Genomic DNA, 17,110 nt, shown 5'->3' with positions numbered 1-17,110 from the left:
AGAGGTACACACAGGCAGGTGGGGACAGAGCACCACCACTGCTTCCTGGGAGCCAGGGTGGGAAAGGTTGCACATGGCAGCCACAGCCACCCTACCAACCCAGTGAGCTTCCCCACCCTGCCCTGGCCCTGCTCCTGGGAAGCAGCATCACTGTTCCCAGCCACGTACTACCCCACCCTGCATTAGAGCACTTCTAAGACAGACTAAAAAAGGTTGAAAACTCTTAAGTAACCGGGGGGGGGTGTATAGCATGTGGACAGACACAGAGGTAGGGACTGGATGTAGGGGGCTGGGGACAGTGCTGCTACCTCCCAGGAGCAGGGCGGGGGTGGGAAAGCTCACTGGGCTGGTGTGGCAGCAGCAGCTGCCATGTGCGAGCTTTTCCACCCCACAGAGGGGTGCCGCTGCCCCCGCTCCTAGGAGGCAGCAGTGCTCTATCCCCACCTGCTCGCACATACCCCTGGTTGACAACCCTGTATTAAAAGATCTCTCACTCCTGAGCTGGATTAATCTACATGGGCCAGAAAAGCTATGCTAAATAGTACGTTTGTGAACTAGGAAGAGCCAGTGAAACAATGCTGACAAGCCTGTAGCCCACCACCCACAACATGAACAGTGGTAAGGGGGCAGAAGCCCACTTTCAAGGAAAGTGGGTTTTTCTCCTGCACTGCAAACCTAGAGATAGAAGTCGAGTGTTAACAGCTGGGCTTTCACTACATTTTTACACAGAACATCCCAATTTGATTTCCAGTGTCAAGTCAAGGCAACTTATAAGGACTCAGAAACAGCATAGGCTACAGCACTGGTCAGGCCCCTGCTTGTTTCTGATATTTTACTGCCTAAACTGCCAGACGACCCTAAGTTAGGGGCTGATACAGTGAAGACAGTGCTAAGGCAGCTGCACTTTGCACTGATGCAGCATGCCCCCAAGCTAAGCACTGTTCTCACTGGAAAGTAGAGAGGAGCTCCAGGCACAGGCAGCCTCTCCCCCACAAGAGCTCTGACCTGGTTGGTGTCTGGCTCGTTCTCAGCCTCCTCCGTGTTGTGCTCCTGCAGCGTGCTTTCCAGTGTGGATGTGCTAATGCGAAAGTCCCTGGAGGTGCTCAGCTTCATGTACTGCATCAGGTTCACCTAGAAGCCATAAGGAAGGGGGCACTGCAAAGTCAGTGATGCAGCCACACCTGTTCCTTTGTACTGCTTTGAAATGCCTGACCCTCCTGTAGCACTGGGGCCGGGGCCTTGCTCACCTCTCTCACCACGGAAGCATGGGACTGGTGCAAAGTCTGGGTACAGCATGACACTGCCACACACCACTTCCTTCATCAGTCTGCCCAGCATCCCCAGCCCCATTCTCCAACAGGCAAAGCCATCAACAGAACAAGGGTGTGGTATTGGGGATAGCAAGCCAAAGCCTTGCATTGCTGAATGCTGTGTGGCACCCTGGATGAGCTGCTTTTGAAGTCACCAGGGACAGCCGCAGCATGAACTCAACAAGGAAGTGCAAGATGGCCAAGCTTTAGGCAAGTCTGCCCTTCTCCGCCTGTGGCTGGAGTTTGGGAGAAGGTCCCCATCATGGTTTATTCTCTCCAGGGATGGCTGACTTAGGTTTTAAAATCAGTGTCACTATCCAGTAGCAAGTGGAGGGATAACAGTACTCACTGAGCATTAATGCTGCTGCCCCCTGCCCTCTAATCACAGCAGAGCTGATTGATTACCTTTGCCTTCTTGGAGAGATGGATAAGAAACTTCTCATACTGCTCGATGGCAAAGATGAGGTTTGGAATCGGCTTGCTTTCCCGAAGCACCTTGGCCTGCAGGGAGAAATGGGAGGGCCTGGAAGTGAGCCTCACAGTAAGCATCGTACAGTATCAAACACCCAGGGCATCAATACCCCAGTGCACATGTTTGTAAAGTCCTCAGACTACCATCTGGGCTCCAAAGACCAGGGCAGAAGAGATTTTAAACTTCACTTAAGCATAAGGAATTGGCACTTGTAGCAAATACATTCCAAAGACCTTGGTTTTCCCTGCCCAGGGCACGCCCAGACTGTGGGCAGTGCTTCACCAGTGCCCTGCTGCCCAGCACTGGTTATAAGGTTTCTGGCCCAGAAGCCATTTGGGAGCTGCCTCTGCCTGCCCATGACCTGCTGGAGAGGCAGCTCTGGCAGCTGTGCCATGCCGGGAGCCCATGTACCACCCTCCTCTCAAACACACTCCCAAGCTTCTTGGTGCATTCCTGCCTAGGTTGGTTTGCCTGTGCCTCTGCTCCCTGGTCCTCAGCAAGGAAGCAGCATCCCACTCTAGGAGAATCTCCCTTTCCTGGCAACGCTTCTCCACATTCATGGTCAGCAAGGAAGGCTTCTGTCTTCTATCCTGCCTGCTTTTAGCCATCGCAGTATTTGCTCAGTTAATGTTATGTGGGAAGGTCTGATGCTGTGACGGCTGAGAGCACAAGTCACTAAGGGCCCTGTGGGGCCAGGACTTCTTAGCAGGTTTACACCAATGTAACTAACACTCCAGCTCCCTCCCACTTTCCCGCATGGTGGGTTTTAATTGAATCAAGTGTCCTACCCTTCTCAACTTACTAACAAATGTAAAAACACTTCAACAGCCTGAAGAGCCAGTTCTAGCATGCTAGCAGGTTTCTGTTCAGTATCAGCATCTCCAAGTGATCAAAGATCAGTTCAGTACCAAGAGGGAACCCACATTTGGTTGCTATTGGCTTCAGTCCTTGTTTTTATAGGATGCAGTAGGGTCACTTCTCTCCAGTGAGGAGGGCTGGAGACTTTACTTTTACTTCAGCGAAAGCTGAGGTCCCGATGCATTTACCCCCCATAAGGGAGCTGGACTTTAAGATGCCATCCATATCACAAGTTTTCAGAGACCAACACAAGGACTGACCACGCTGCTGTTCCAACCACAGCCAAGGCAACCCTAACAGAGCATAATGCAGCCTCACCATGACTGTGGCAACTACAGCACTTTCATCCTCTCTCTTCTTCTTCTTCTTCTTCTCTTCTGCAAAGCTTAGGCTTTCGCTATGGATGTTCTGAAGGGAGAAATGCAAAGACCCAGCATCACAGGGCTGCCAAGAACAGATCATAGTCAACGGAGAGCAGAGGAGTCTTCCCTCTCTCCAGCTGACTGTCAGCTCCTTGAGTGACAGATGGGCTTTGATTCAGGAATAAGAATCCTAGGATTGCCAAAGCCATAGGGTTGCAGAAAGCCACTTCCCTTTTAATTCTGATAGCTTCAGAAGCTTAGGCCATTAGCATCAAGTAAGCTTCCCACCCCTACAACTCTACCAGTACATCCTAAGCCTGATATACAGCCCTCCTACCTGTACGTAGGTAATGAAGGAGTAACACTGTGGAGTCAAATGGGAACCCGAGAGCTTCACCTGGACAGGAGCAGAGATGTCGAGGTTACTGCACGTACTGTGAGTACGCTCTTCCCCCAACAACCCCAAGAGGCTGACACTCACCAACTTCTCTAGCCTCCCTGGAATCGTGCCTGGGGCACTGCGGCAAACTTGAAGATACTGCAAAGAAGTCACAAGAGTGAGTCTCTCCCAGACACTCCCCCTCATCCTCCTCACCCTCTCATTCCAGGTGAGGGCAGTTTAAGCATTGGGAGGGGGAATGCTTAGTCCACTGAGCATTGGGAGGGGGAATTTAGGTGAAAGCAGCCTGAAGGGGCTCCCTAGCCAAAAGCAGCACAAGGCAGCAGGAAGGAGGCTTCCCTTCACCTCTGCCACTTCCACCACTGTCATCACCTAGCGACCTGAGAGCTGCTGGGCAGGCCAGCTACCAGAGAAGGGTGGAAACTCGCAGGTGGTGAGTGGATCATGCTGACAATCCCGGCCCTCAGAGGAGCCTCTGTCAGCTGCCAGGAGTCCTTGTGAACTTGTGGGGGACAAGGAAAGGGATTTACACGCCTCCCCCTCCCCCAGTCCAGAGCAGGAGCACTCACGTGTTTGATAAGGGAGGTGAGGATAGTGTAGGTCTTGTTGAGGTTTCTCAGCAGAGTGTCCACACAGCTCCCTGCAGGGAGGGCTGTCTGTACCAGCTCGTGATAAGCAGTCAGCAGTGTCCCCAGCTGCAGGATTATGGCCTTCTCCAGGGACTGGATCTGGTTTGATGCCTGAGAAGAGTCTTCTAAAGAGAGAAACTAACACCTAAGCACACACCAGCACTCCCACAGACAACAGGAAAACCAAATGGGTGCAAAGGTTGTTATAAACGGACTTAAGAGTCCCCTTCTCTGAACTAAAGTGCAATATGGCCTAGGTAGCAAGTGCACAGTAACTCTTCTGCCATCCCACAGTGCACATGTTCAGTCCCTCCCTCCTACCCTGCCCCCGATCAAGCAGTCAGCCCTCTCCTGAACACGCATGCAGCCTGGCATGACACTGACACCCAGTCCCTACCAATACCAAGGATGGTGAGATCCAAGCTCCCATCTTCATGAGATACAAGAAAAGCAAAGCCAGGTAAGTGTACATGTCCGGGTATGTGTGCGCATGCAGGCAGGTGTGGGGCAAGATGAATAATTTAAGGACTGTTTAAAAAGTATATTGCTATCCCTTCCAGTTCTGAACTGGGACAAGCACACACAAGGCACCTTTACTGCCAGCACAGAATACCAATGAGATGGTGGTTCAAAACTGTGAGGTGTTTCCTTGTGCTCTCTCCTTTCTTTCAGGGATCAAAGCAAAACAAAGGGCCAGTTTGTTACCGGAAGTCTCTGATCCCAAATGGTTAAGTTTCTTGATCAGCCAATCCACCTCTTCAAGGACCTTTTCTGCTTGAGCCAGGACCAGCAGCTAAGATGGAAAGAAAGCAAGAAGGGGACAAAGTGGGTTTCCTGGCACAGCTCAACTCACTCAGAGCTTTGTGCCAAACTCTGACACGCTCAGTTCCAACTCACGCAGGCAGTAGGGGCTGCTGTCTTGGAGTTCACAATGGCAAAATGGGACCGATCTTCCACTTCTATGTCCTGCAGGGAAAGAGCGAGACTCCAACGATCAGTACCAAAGAGTCAGGCACAGTGCTGCAGGGTTTGGGGCTTTTTCCTGACATGCTCCAATGACACCTCTGCAACACCAGAAGGCACTGGGGACTGTACCTGTGGGCTATACCTGATCTATATCCCCAAGGCGAGCGTGGATATCCTGGGCAAGCTCACGCAGAAGGCCAACAGGGCTCTTGTAGAGAACGTGAAGGTTGAAGAGCAAGGTCAGCAGGGCCTTACAGCAAGGGGCATCCTCTGTGTGGGAAGGGAGGAAGCTGTGGTCAGTGACTAGTCACAAATGCCGGCCATCCTGCGCATGTCCCTGTGCTATGTTTCCAGAAGAGGTGCAGCTTGGGCTGCATTAAACCTTATCAAAATGCCGCAGCTATGAAGGAGGAGCTTGAAAAGCAAGAAATCTGCAGACAGCATTCCGCAGATAGCCTTAGATATGACCCAACATCGCTGCTAACCATCCCCCTTAGCTTACAGCAAGTCAGATGAGGATGTTCCAGGAGTGAAGTGTTCCAAAGAGGACACAATTCTCCCTCCCCCAGTCCAGCGTGTAAAGGGGCAATGAGATACCACTGTCCATTCTACTGCGACTAGGAGAGATGTGCTGTGCACTTTAAGGGGCTGCTTGCCATTATCATCAAGCAGTTAAATGACCATAAGCAGGGGCAGCGAGGCTGAGAATGACCACCTCTACAAAGTACAATGCAGTTCTGGGAAGCTAGGGATGGGGAGGAGGGAAACTCTGCAGCGACCCCACAAGTCCTACTCACCCAAGTGGCTTTCCTTGCAAATTTTGACGGTCCAGGAGAAAAACTGTACGAACTACACGAGGAGAAAAAGGTTCCACATGAAGCCAAAGTTGACACATATAACACATTGCATTAAATGGCAGAACTAAACTGAGTATCAGCCCAAGTGTGATGCTCTCAGCCCAGCAGCAGCTGGACCCTCCAGGAAACAGACACCTGCTAGCAGAAAGACACTCAAGTGTTGCATGTGGAGTTTTACTGGCAGATGCTGGGATCGAGACAGTTCATGACATATGATTATCTGTACTCCCTCTCAGCCATGGCCCCTTATAATCTCCTCCATTTAATTTGAGGTAAATGAGATCTATTGGTTCCTGACAAACTTTCAGTGTATCCATTGGCTAGGCAAAATTTTGGGCACCCCTGTTCAAGCCCTTTAATGTTGCAAGTGTGTATGAGAGATGGCAGGCACTTTCCCCGTCTCTTCCCTCCCCACCACCCTTTTTTTTATGGAAAGTTGGGGTCAGACTAGTCATAATTTGACTTGGATCCTTACTCATATGGAAATACAAGCACTGCTTTACTTAACCAACAGTTACTGTTCAGAAGAGCAGCTCGCAGGGATACAGCAGCTCACACTTGAGGTGTGAGGGAGGGTGCAGAAAGGGCAGAGCTGCAAATCACAACTGAGGCACTGGCAGGGCTGTAAAAGGAGGTCAGGATGGTCTCAGCGGGAGGATGGGGTAGGAGGGAGGGACTCTCTGTTAGGTGTCTGTACAGTGCTGGCACAATGGGGCAGTAGGTGCTACCGCAATACAAGTAATACAGAACAGTTAGCTAAGGTACTGAGAGAGCTTGTACAACACCTGCCTGGGCTATGCAGGGCACCAACCAGTGCTAATGATCCCCCACTTTTAGGTGGGGCTGAATGTGACTTTCCTGAAAGCATTTAGTATAGCAGTCTGGAGACCTGCTACACAGACAATGCTTGCTCTGTTTGCCAGCACAGAAGGGATGAGCATTTCCAAACCATCTTGGAGTCAGGTGTCCAACTGAGCCGCTAACCTTCCCCCACCCACCCCACCCCACCCCACCCCACGCCAATGCCATAGCTACACACTCCCCATATCTGCTTTCATCTCTGCCGAGTACCTGTGAAGAAGAGGGCTCCAAGAGCTTGGACAAAGTGGAGAGAAGAGTCACAAGTGACAGGGCTTCCTTGCTGTTGAAGTCATCTTCCGCGCTGCCGAGTTGGTTCACTAGAGACCTCTTAGTGCAAGGAAGAGAGAAGAAGAAAACCCATGAGCATGCACAGTCAGGCAAAGGCCAAGGGACCAGGACAGGCAGAAGCACCGGCAGCACCAACATTCACGCAGCAGAATTTATTAGCAAGGTCTTTCTAAAGATGCTACTTGCGAGTACTGGGTTCTACTACAAGCTTTTAAACAAGAGCCAGTCTGCACTATGGCAAGGTCCTTGCAGACCACTCACAGAAGCATGCACATTGCCTCAGGCCCTTATCTCTGCTCTCTAATGCACCACACTGATCTACCGGGGAAGGGATGCAGCAAGCTACAGAAGCACTCAGTGCAATGGAGCTCTGCAATAAGCCCACAGAAGCTTTCATAACTGGCAAGAAATTCTCCTGGAAGGCTAGTGAATCACTGAGCAAGCCAGTGGCAGAACATTCTCTTTATCTTGTTCAACAGCAGCAAACTGGCAGCTCAGGCAAAGCATCCAGAAGCTGCCACAAGTTAACCGGTGTTTGGGGACAACCTGAACACACCATGAAAACAATGTTCCCGCTGCTTACCTGAAACTGTCGGATTTGGAAGGCAGCTTTCTCCGTGACATTGATTTCCACTTCTTCTCCCTCGTCATTAGTAACATCTGGCAGAGACAGAACAAGAGGTGGCAACAAATCGAATGCCAAGGGAGAAACCTGGGGCACGCTGCAGCCACACACACAACCCCCTTCCCAAAGCCACAATTATTCCTAAATATGGCACAAAGCAAAATGGGCTGGGGAGCTGCAGAGAACAGAAACAATGGGTAGGAGCAGGTTGTATCCAGAGACAAGTTATGTCAAACCTTCCAACCAGGCTCTGCCAATAGATTTATTTGCGTCTACAGAGCCCTCACATCTCTGGGAGTAGCCTCCGGCAAGCAATGTTGAGTGGAGCTCCAAGACAAGCGACCTGGGGCTGGTACTGAATTGGCATGGAACAAATCCCTCTCCTGAGAATACATAACCCATCAATGAAAACCCAACCACCCCATTTCATTACAGATATTACCTACCCAGGGCCCTTAAGAACTGGGGCATCTTAGGTCTGTAAAGCTGCTGCACTGAATTAAATATCTTCAGCAAACCCTCCAAGCATAGCAGCGAGATGCTCTTGCCCTTTTTCTTGCCAGACTCTTCAACCGCAGTTGGGATGGAGATGTATCGCCACAATAGGACCCTGTAAAAAGGGGCAGGGCATTAGTAACACTTGTCTTGGCATGGTTGGCAGCACTGCATTTGCCTAGGGAAGAGCCAATCACAGGCTCAAACTATCTTTTTGTGCCTCTCAAAAAGTGAAGGCAGAGGAAGGAGATTCATTGCAAAGAGAGAATTCATTTTGTGCAGGCTGCCTACCTACTGTTTTCTTTGTTTGACCAACCCGATTATTTCATTCTTCCTTCTCCCTGTGTGACAATATAAGTGATACCTACTAATCACAGTGTTACTGTATGGCCATCTGTTCTCTAGCACTGCGCACCTAAGGAATGAGACAGATTCAAGACCATGGCTTTAATCTCTAAAATACTGCCGGAAGTGAAAGACTTGCACTATTAAGAAGACTTGAAAGAAGGGCAACTAGAGTGGAATTATCTAAATTGCCTCCCAAAGACCTAAGAAAATCTAGCCTGGAGCTGTTCTTGAGTGACAGACCACAATCCAGAAGGAGGCTGGAAGTCAGAGTTATGAATGATTCTTTCATACCTCTATCTACACGAGTTGGCCTGTCATTCATTCGGGCGGAGCAGTTAGGTTGTCTGCAGCTCAGACTTCCCAGGAACTTAGAAGCAACTACCACTCAGCATTAATGGCTGGTCTCAAACACCCACAGATTCCATTCTTTTTCAAAATTGGACGTGAGCATTTATTAAAGTCCCAGTATTTGCAGGCTAGCAGTACAGTCTTGAGGCCACACAGGGACTCACTGAGTGATCTTGCAGAGGTTCTGGAACATCTTCTCAGGGTTCTGCCCATCGGGTCCATCCGTTTGCCCCGTCTCCTCCAGCTGTTGCACCTTCTGCAGCGCAACACTCACAGCATAACGCATGAACTCACTGCTGGAGCGCAGCACTGCCAGGCTCTCCTCATGGCTCTGGGCACTGTCCCTGAAAAGACACTTCATCATAGAATCATAGAAGTCGGGTCGGAAGGGACCTTGTAGATCTTCAAGTCCGACCCCCTGCCTGCACAAGAGAAAAACTGGGCTCAAATTACTCCAGCCAGGTAGGCCAGTGTCTTTAATCAACAACTCTAGGCATAGGGTTAGGAATCTACCTTAATGATACATGGGGCTAGCTTGGAACACCAGAGCTTTGCTTTGAGTCAAGTCATAAATAGGACCCTGGGTAAGATCCAACTATCTACAGAACTGTCTTGCTTCAGGCTGCCATATCATTTTGCTTCAGGCAAAGAGCTTCCATTAACTAAATAAAATAAGTCTCTATCCTGACTGCAAAACAGGAGAAGAATCTTTGAGGAAGCAGATAGGCCAGTTCTTCATCTAGGTCACGGAATCAGTAGCTTAAGGTCAGCATTCTGCCAGCTTTTTCAAGTACAGCAAAATTTGTAGTTGGGTACCAGGAGCCGGATCTGCTCAGCAGAAGCTCAGAACTAGACTAGCAAGGACTGCCTCATGTTTGGACTGATAGTCCAGGGTACTACTAGGGATAAGGAGTGATCTGAGCCTGGAAAAGCAGAGACTCCATGTCAGGAGTAAGAAGCTCTGGTGGAGCTGCAGGGGGTAAAGCAGATGGGTAAAGAGGGCAGTCACAGGGCTGGAAATGACCAGCTTACACAGCTCTGGTCAACACCCTGCTGGTCTCTCCAAACTGCTTGTGTTGCCTTAATATGCTCCTTACATAGCAGTGAGACAGCCTAGCTCTGGTGCATGTAGTGTGGACTGCAGAGAAAGCTGGCAGCATATGAACCCCATGGAAAAGCTGGCAAGTTACCGCTACCCACCTGAACAAGGCTGTGAGCAGAGTGGATACAAAGCTCATGGACAGGAAGCTTCGTGGAGTTTTACTGAGCAAAGCAGACTTATTCTTCCCAGCTTTTTCCTTCAGGATCTCAAAGAGTTTGTTGTAACATTGAAACAGACCTAGAACCTCTTCAAACTTGTTCTTGCTGCAATAGAGAGTTATAAATAACTGATGACTGGGTAGGAAGGCTCTTTTTGTCAAGTTTCAGTCATCCATTCAGGAAAGAGGCTTTCTACACAGTCTATCCATGACAACTGATGTCTCCTTATCCTCCCCACAAACATCCTGGGTCCTCATCACACCAAGCTAGTTTGGCCACCTCCCTCATTTTATCATCACAACACTCAAAACCAAGATGTTCCCTAAGTTTAGAAGTCAACGAGCACCCGTGTACAGAGAGGGTAGGAGAAGGTTGCCTGGTGCTCCAGTGTTGCAAGAAAAAGACCAGAGCCACTGACTGAATGGTCTGTATCCCCTACCTGCTCTGAACAGCCAAAGAATTACTGTGAGCTAGAGTAGTGGGCACATGGTGTTAAAGGGTAGGATTTGACACCTTACCTAAAGTTCCCTATGCTAAAGTTGTACTCAATCAGGACCTCACAGACTCCCATCACCAGCATTGCATAGATGTTGTTCTTCACGCCAACACCAGAGGACTGGGAAAAGTCCGCTGATTTATCCTAGGACACCACGGGAAGAAATTGTTAGACTCTTCCAAACCCCACAGGAATTCAGTCTTTCTGTGCCTGGCCCTGCTGGGAAGATCCCTGTTAGGAATTACCAGCTCAAAGTCCTCCAGTTCACTCTTGATCATCCGCCGTGTGATAGAGTCCAGAATCTCCTCAAGATTTTCCAGGAATCCTGCACTGTCCTCCTCCTCCTCATCATCTTCCTCCACAGGTCCTGGACACATGTGCATGGTGCTCTTATACCAGGCTAGACAGTGCTGGATGCAGCTAAGCAGATGGGCCTGGGAGAGGCAGTTATAAGGGTTACTGCAATTCATTCTCCTAACAAGAGCTCAGACAGTATAGCTCCAGCTGTGGAGAGGCAATGGGCGTAAGAACAACAGTACCCACAGCAACAGGCTGACATCAGTGTTTCAAGGCCATGATACTGTTCTTCAGATGTCTATGACCTGAGTGAATTTGAGTCTCTCTCACACACAGTACAGGCTTCCCATAACCCCATGTCCAAGCTGCTTACAGTGCAGTATGTTCTTAAAATTCCAACACAAGCTAACCTCAGCCTGTACCTGCAGTGCTAATAATCCTGTATCATGCCATTCAGGTAGGTCCCATCGCTGTGACAACTAACTTTTCAACCCCTACCTGAATTACTATGGGAATACGCAGCACAGGCAGGACTTAAGGAGCGCCTCGCCAGTGCGAGGTTTCTGCACTTCCTAGTCAGACTCCTTCAACACTGAGTGTAAGCATCTTCCAAAACAGGTGGAGTTAAAGGCTGGTTCTGAATCTGTCCCCTTTGAAATTCTGTCAGTATTCACAGGCTCCAACCTGTCCTCAAGCTCGTAGGGAGTGACTGAAGAAGATGCAGGCTGAAGAAGTGAGATCAGAAGGGAAGAAATGGATGCATTCCTCACCATACACTTCCTTGCTGGCTGGTGCTGAGCTCTAAGGAAATGCTTAGTAAGGGATGCAGAACCATACTATATGTAGGAGCATCTTCCATTCAGCTTCCCACAAATCACTGCACAAATATTAAGGAATATTTAGATCCTGTAAGATCCTGCATCTTATCCCTATTTTATTAATGGGGAAACCAAGGGAGAAGAGAAGTCACTTGCCCCCCATCATGGCAGAAGAACTGGTTTTAATTCCCAGTCCTGGCCTCCTACTTTCCAGGAATGAGACTGATGAGAGAGCAGGGTTTACCAAATCAAAAAGCTGAAGGAAGATGAGCATGAAAGAGTAGTATCTCAATCCATAACTTACCAGTGGTTCCTGCAGGAAGATTTGGTCTTCTTGAGCCACGATGCATCCCTCAAGTTTGAGTGGGGGCAGCAGGTCTGGCTGTGGCTCATAATAGCGCTTTATCTGTTATGAGGCAAAGAACAAAAGCAGACCAGCCACTTAGCGTTTTTGTTCCTCATCTGTAAAATGGAGCACAGGCATTCAGGCACATCACCTTAAACACTGGGAGGGACTTTGCAACTACGGTACGAGGGACCATGAAACAGAGCCATTAGCAAGACCTGTGTATATGAGTCCCATTCTTGGCAGCTCATATATACCTAAACCAGGATGGGAGTCCAGTACCCAGAAAACATAAAGCAATTTAACTAACTGGCACTCACCATTCCTTTGGTTTCCTACATCCAGCAACACTAGCATTTTACCCCTTGAGAGCTGACAGGTGGCAACCAAAGAGAGAGAGATTTACAATGCCATCCACCCTTGGGGTCAGCAAATAAATAATTGCCCCAGTAATTCTGCACCTCTAAAGAAGTGCAAGTACAGTCAGTGATACTGAGACATGCAGCCCCCTGATTTGGCTGAGGAAAGAGGGAGGCACTTGGTCTTCTCCTCATATCCTGCCTGAGATTGTTGATGACAAATATCTACCAGAATTTACAGATTTGTTAGAATCTGACAGGGCCATGACATGACTACTTCCGTTGCACACACTACGGCACTTGGCCTTCCTCAGCGGCTCACTGGAGGGTGAGTTCAGCTGAGACGGCGGGGACTTTGCCTTGCTGTGGAGCCAAGTCCACAACGCCACGCGCTGCCTCGGGAAACACATCGGCTGCGCCTGGACCTGGACCAAGGAGCGCCGGGAGCTGGGAGTCTCCCTGCAACCAGCCCCGCACGCCAACCGCATCACCGTGATGCCCTGCACGAGGGCCTTCCTGGAGAGGTTCCTGAAGGACGCTGTCCGAAACAAGTATGCCGGTGACCTGAGGGCCAAATCTGACCAGGGCAAGGTCTTCGACGTCACCTCAAAGTGGGACACTAGCAACCACTTCATGCCCAGCAGGAGCTTCACGCACTTTGCAGACTGGCACTACCTCCACCGCGCCCGCCTCAACTGCCTGCCTCTGAATGGGGCTGTGTGCTTTGGCCACCGGGACAAGAGGTGCCGACGGTGTGGCTACGCGGCAGAGACCCGCCCCCACGTGCTGTGCAGCTGCAAGCCGCATGCCAGAGCCTGGCAGCTCCACCAAAATGCTGTCCAGGACCGCCTGGTGAGGGCCATCCCGGCCACGGCAGGGGAGATCTCCGTGAACTGCACCATCCCGGGCTGCAAGAGTCAGATGCAACTCGACAGAGTCATCACCAGCGAAGAGGCCAAGAAGGTTGAGATTGTGGACATCACCATCCCCTTCGAGAACCGGCACCAAGCCTTCACCAACGCCCAGGCTCACAAGCGGGAGAAGTACACCCCGCTGGCCGACACCCCGAGGGGCCGCAGTACGATGTGACGGTCGATGCACTCATCATGGGAACGCCTGGAGCCTGGGACCCCAGCAACAAGAGCGTCCTGCATGCCTGCCGCATCTCCCGCCACTACACCAAGCTGATGCACTGCCTCATAGTGTTCATCAGGCACATGGAGCACATCATGGGCCACTGCCAGTCCTCCAGCCCCACCAGACGAGCCACCACTGGACCAGACCCAGAGGGGACCGCCTGCACCAGATGGACCTTCACTTCGAGAGGTTTCTTCAACCACGGATGACCCCACTCCACCCGAAGAGGACCCCTGCAATGAGACTCTATATGGACAGAGACACTTCCTTCAAACCACTTCCTCTACCATTGCGGACCATTGTAATGGGTTTGTGTGTATCGATCTCCTTTCTCTCTCAGTGTTGCGAACCCCCTCCCTCCCCTTCCCCCTTCCCCAGGCTTAGCTGGCTAACTTTGTATCTCCTGTAACCTAGTTGGGTTCCCCTCCTCACCCCCATCCCTCTATTTTTAGTCCCTCGCTCGGGCGATCTGTACTTCCCTACCGGCTTTGTCATCTTTTTTTTTGGATTCCCAACCCTAAACATTTACTAACTAAAGTCTATCTGTACAGTTCATTAGGAGTGAGATACTGAGCCAAAAAACTGAAAACCTTTGCTGAAAATCAGGTGCTTAACAGGGAAGAGGTGAGCTTGGAGCACTGCCAACATCACTATGGAGATGGACAGATACCACACAAGGGAGACACTGGACAGAGTTGGGGCTTCATAACGAAGTCTATAGCACCTGGCGGCCACTGATTGCCCCCTAGTGCCTCACAGATGCACAGGCTCAATTCAGGTCCATTCTCAGCCTCTGGACTGACAGGGCTGGGTATGCTGGACACTGTCATCAGTGACCTTTTCAGAAGATTAAAGAGAATAAATGATGCCTCATCAGTTAGAAAGACGTGGTTATGACATGGTGCCATAAGCAATAGTCAGGGAATTAATTAATCCTCCTGGATCCTACAGGGACATGGACAGCAGTTATAATTATGTAAGTAGACATCTGTGGGAAAGACCTGCAGAGCAACCACTATACAGTGCTAAGGAACAGAATCAAGAAGCACGGAAGACATCTTCCTTGGGAAGCCTGCCTCAAAGAACCATGGAAAGGTAGGATTGGAAGAAGTCTTAAGAGCTCGTACCTCTTCTCTGAAACGCATCAAGACACCTAGACCATCCCTGACAGATGTCTGCCTCCCTTGTTCTTAAAGGCCACAACGAGGGAGGTCAGAGCAACCCTAAATAATCTGTTCCACAGATTTACTATCATTCTAGATTTTCTAATATCGAACCTAAATCTCACTTGCAAACTAAACTGGGCTCCCAATCTGCTACATGTGGTATCAGAATTTTTAGCTCCCAAATGTCCTCCTCTGCCAGCCTTCTGTTTCTCCCTAAATAGATTTACCTGAGACAACAGTGTTTCCATGATGGAGTTTCCCAGCTGTGAGTTTCTGCGGAGGACATCATAGAAACCCTGAAGGTTAAGGAAGAAAGGGACAAGTCAGCAGAGATCAAAAAGAGAAGGAAACAATCCATATATATAAATAGATGTGAGGCACAAAATAAAAAATGAACTTCATTTAATTGGTTTCCAGTTCCTCACAGTGTCTCGAAATTGTGCTGAGTGTCAAGTAACACATTTGGTAAGGAGAGGACATAAAAAATTCCTGAGTGTTGGCCACACCTGGACTAGATCATTTTAGCTTCAGTGACATAATGCCCAGAATCCAACTCACAGATTTTAGTCTCTCCTAACCAGGAGTCAAGCATGCCACCCCATCAGTGTACCATGCTTCTCAGACAGAGTTAGACTATATGCCCTCCACAGCAAGTGGAGTACTGGCCAGTAGCTAGCCAAGTTTGCCCCAGCACATTCTTACTAACAAGGGTCACATCAAGCACAAGACAGAGATTTTCAAAAAATGAAAGGATTAAAGCAAATTAGAGCTCCAGAATGTGGGCAGCTATCCCAGAAAGGATCCAAGTCAAACCAGGAATCTCTTCCCGTGCCCACCCCACACCGAAAAGCTGCAGACAGTGATCACTGATAACATTCAGTCACTGTTGACCTGGCTGGATCAGACCAGGTACACAGCAGCAAGCTCTTCATTCTAGAGAATATTAAAAAGCCCACTTTACCTCATACAGCATGAGCCGGACATCAGCCTGCTGACTCAAGCATCGTTTCAGGCTGCCCAGGATTTCCAGGCAAAAGGCCTCATTAGCAGCAGAATTATAGCAGGCATGAATATCTGCCTGGACCTGAGAGAGAGAGAGAGAGAACTAGCAGTTACATTGCTTCATATCTTCCTAATGCAAGATATGGGCACTAAAAAGAATACAACTGCATCCTCTCAGGCAAGAAAACTCAAGCCAGGCATCTAGTACACAGCCTCATCCCAATCAGAGGGAACCACTGTAACAATCTGCAATGTGCGAGGTATTGGTTGCAGAAGGAATGCTCCACTTGAATGAAATGGTTCATAGGCCCTGGTGGCCCCAAATGTCACGTGAAATAAGCAGTTGAGGGGAGTATACACACAGTCCAGTATTTCCTTTTCTACTGGTTCCCAAAGATTTCCTTCAGCTGCTGACACTTGCTGAAGTTACTTCTGTCCGACCAAACACTTCACACAGAAAAATTATAAACCAGCCTCCATTTATAGGAGACACTGAACAGGAACGTGGAAGTGTGACAGGCATCTGGATGAGAGGCGGCACTCACCTGACTGGCACCGATGGCCTGGCTGCACTGGGACGAGGTCAAACTGCCCAGAATCTTAAAATTCTTCAGTAGAAGCAAGAAGCCAGCAACTGCAGCTTTACGGGCATCCAACTGCCTGCATGTTCAGAAAAAGGAGAGGAGTTGAAGTTAGAGACCTGCTCAGTTCCAGTAAGAACCTAATACCCAAGGTGTATTCTTTAATGCAACTCCAAAGCAAGGCTATACTCTCCACATGGTCACCTGATGCCCACGGTCAAGAGTTATGAGCTGTGGTAGACACATCCCAGAGGCCATGTCTATATACCACAAGGCAGAGCTACATCGCTGCCAACCTGAGGAACACCATGTCTATTCCATGCATTCTGGTGCCTGAACTGAGAACCGTGAGCTAATGCAGTGCTGCACATACCTCTGCCTTGTGTCATGTAGATATGCCCAGAGAAAGCCAGACTTCTGCTCTCCTGAACGTTGCTGGAGGGAACCCAAACCTACTCACCTTACGTAATATGTGGAAATTTGTGGCCATAACCAAGCAGTTGCTGCAAATCAACTCCATAATAAGCTTGAACAAGCTTTAAATAAAGCTCCCCTGCTGCCATTTTGAAGCATGGGACACTGATATGAGATGCTCTGGGCATTTTAATTAGAGCAGCTCTTGGAGCCGCTCTAATTAAAACCCCTCCCCCTCAACTCTTGGAGCATATGTATAGATGCCCAACATGTCTATAGGGCTTTTCTTATAATCTCATTGTAGGACCAGCCATGTAAGAGCAGCTGATTTGCCAATCTTCTTGAGCTTACTGTGGCACCAGGGCACCTCTGCAATTGTGAGGACAGAAGCTGGAATTCTTCAGCTTGTCTCCTT

General features: G+C 49.5%; 1 protein-coding gene across 3 annotated transcripts in view; it reads right to left on the bottom strand.

Annotated features, from left to right (window-relative positions):
* FANCI (FA complementation group I) overlaps nucleotides 1-17,110 on the bottom strand; it is a 29,955-nt gene that overhangs the window by 551 nt on the left and 12,294 nt on the right. The window contains exons 15-35 of one of the 3 annotated variants that reach the window (XM_090029632.1): nucleotides 16,246-16,360; nucleotides 15,660-15,782; nucleotides 14,926-14,994; nucleotides 11,995-12,096; nucleotides 10,821-11,009; nucleotides 10,598-10,719; nucleotides 10,020-10,184; nucleotides 8,984-9,163; nucleotides 8,075-8,238; nucleotides 7,587-7,663; nucleotides 6,926-7,042; nucleotides 5,795-5,846; nucleotides 5,140-5,267; nucleotides 4,929-4,997; nucleotides 4,737-4,824; nucleotides 3,972-4,153; nucleotides 3,484-3,540; nucleotides 3,340-3,399; nucleotides 2,959-3,048; nucleotides 1,716-1,811; nucleotides 1,006-1,131 (exon numbers count right to left, since the gene is read on the bottom strand). In XM_090029632.1, coding sequence (XP_089885758.1) covers nucleotides 1,006-1,131; nucleotides 1,716-1,811; nucleotides 2,959-3,048; nucleotides 3,340-3,399; nucleotides 3,484-3,540; nucleotides 3,972-4,153; nucleotides 4,737-4,824; nucleotides 4,929-4,997; nucleotides 5,140-5,267; nucleotides 5,795-5,846; nucleotides 6,926-7,042; nucleotides 7,587-7,663; nucleotides 8,075-8,238; nucleotides 8,984-9,163; nucleotides 10,020-10,184; nucleotides 10,598-10,719; nucleotides 10,821-11,009; nucleotides 11,995-12,096; nucleotides 14,926-14,994; nucleotides 15,660-15,782; nucleotides 16,246-16,360 — 2,371 coding nt within the window. Of the gene's footprint in view, nucleotides 1-1,005; nucleotides 1,156-1,715; nucleotides 1,812-2,958; nucleotides 3,049-3,339; nucleotides 3,400-3,483; nucleotides 3,541-3,971; nucleotides 4,157-4,736; nucleotides 4,825-4,928; nucleotides 4,998-5,139; nucleotides 5,268-5,794; nucleotides 5,847-6,925; nucleotides 7,043-7,586; nucleotides 7,664-8,074; nucleotides 8,239-8,983; nucleotides 9,164-10,019; nucleotides 10,185-10,597; nucleotides 10,720-10,820; nucleotides 11,010-11,994; nucleotides 12,097-14,925; nucleotides 14,995-15,659; nucleotides 15,783-16,245; nucleotides 16,361-17,110 lie in introns of those variants that run through there. The other 2 variants (XM_090029631.1, XM_090029633.1) reach the window with 2 other exon arrangements.

Source organism: Crocodylus siamensis, chromosome 15 (assembly GCF_052110815.1).
Source record: "Crocodylus siamensis isolate JL-2025a chromosome 15, ASM5211081v1, whole genome shotgun sequence".
In the NCBI taxonomy this organism is placed as follows: Eukaryota; Metazoa; Chordata; order Crocodylia; family Crocodylidae; genus Crocodylus; species Crocodylus siamensis.
This window is presented reverse-complemented; position numbering and strand designations above follow the sequence as displayed.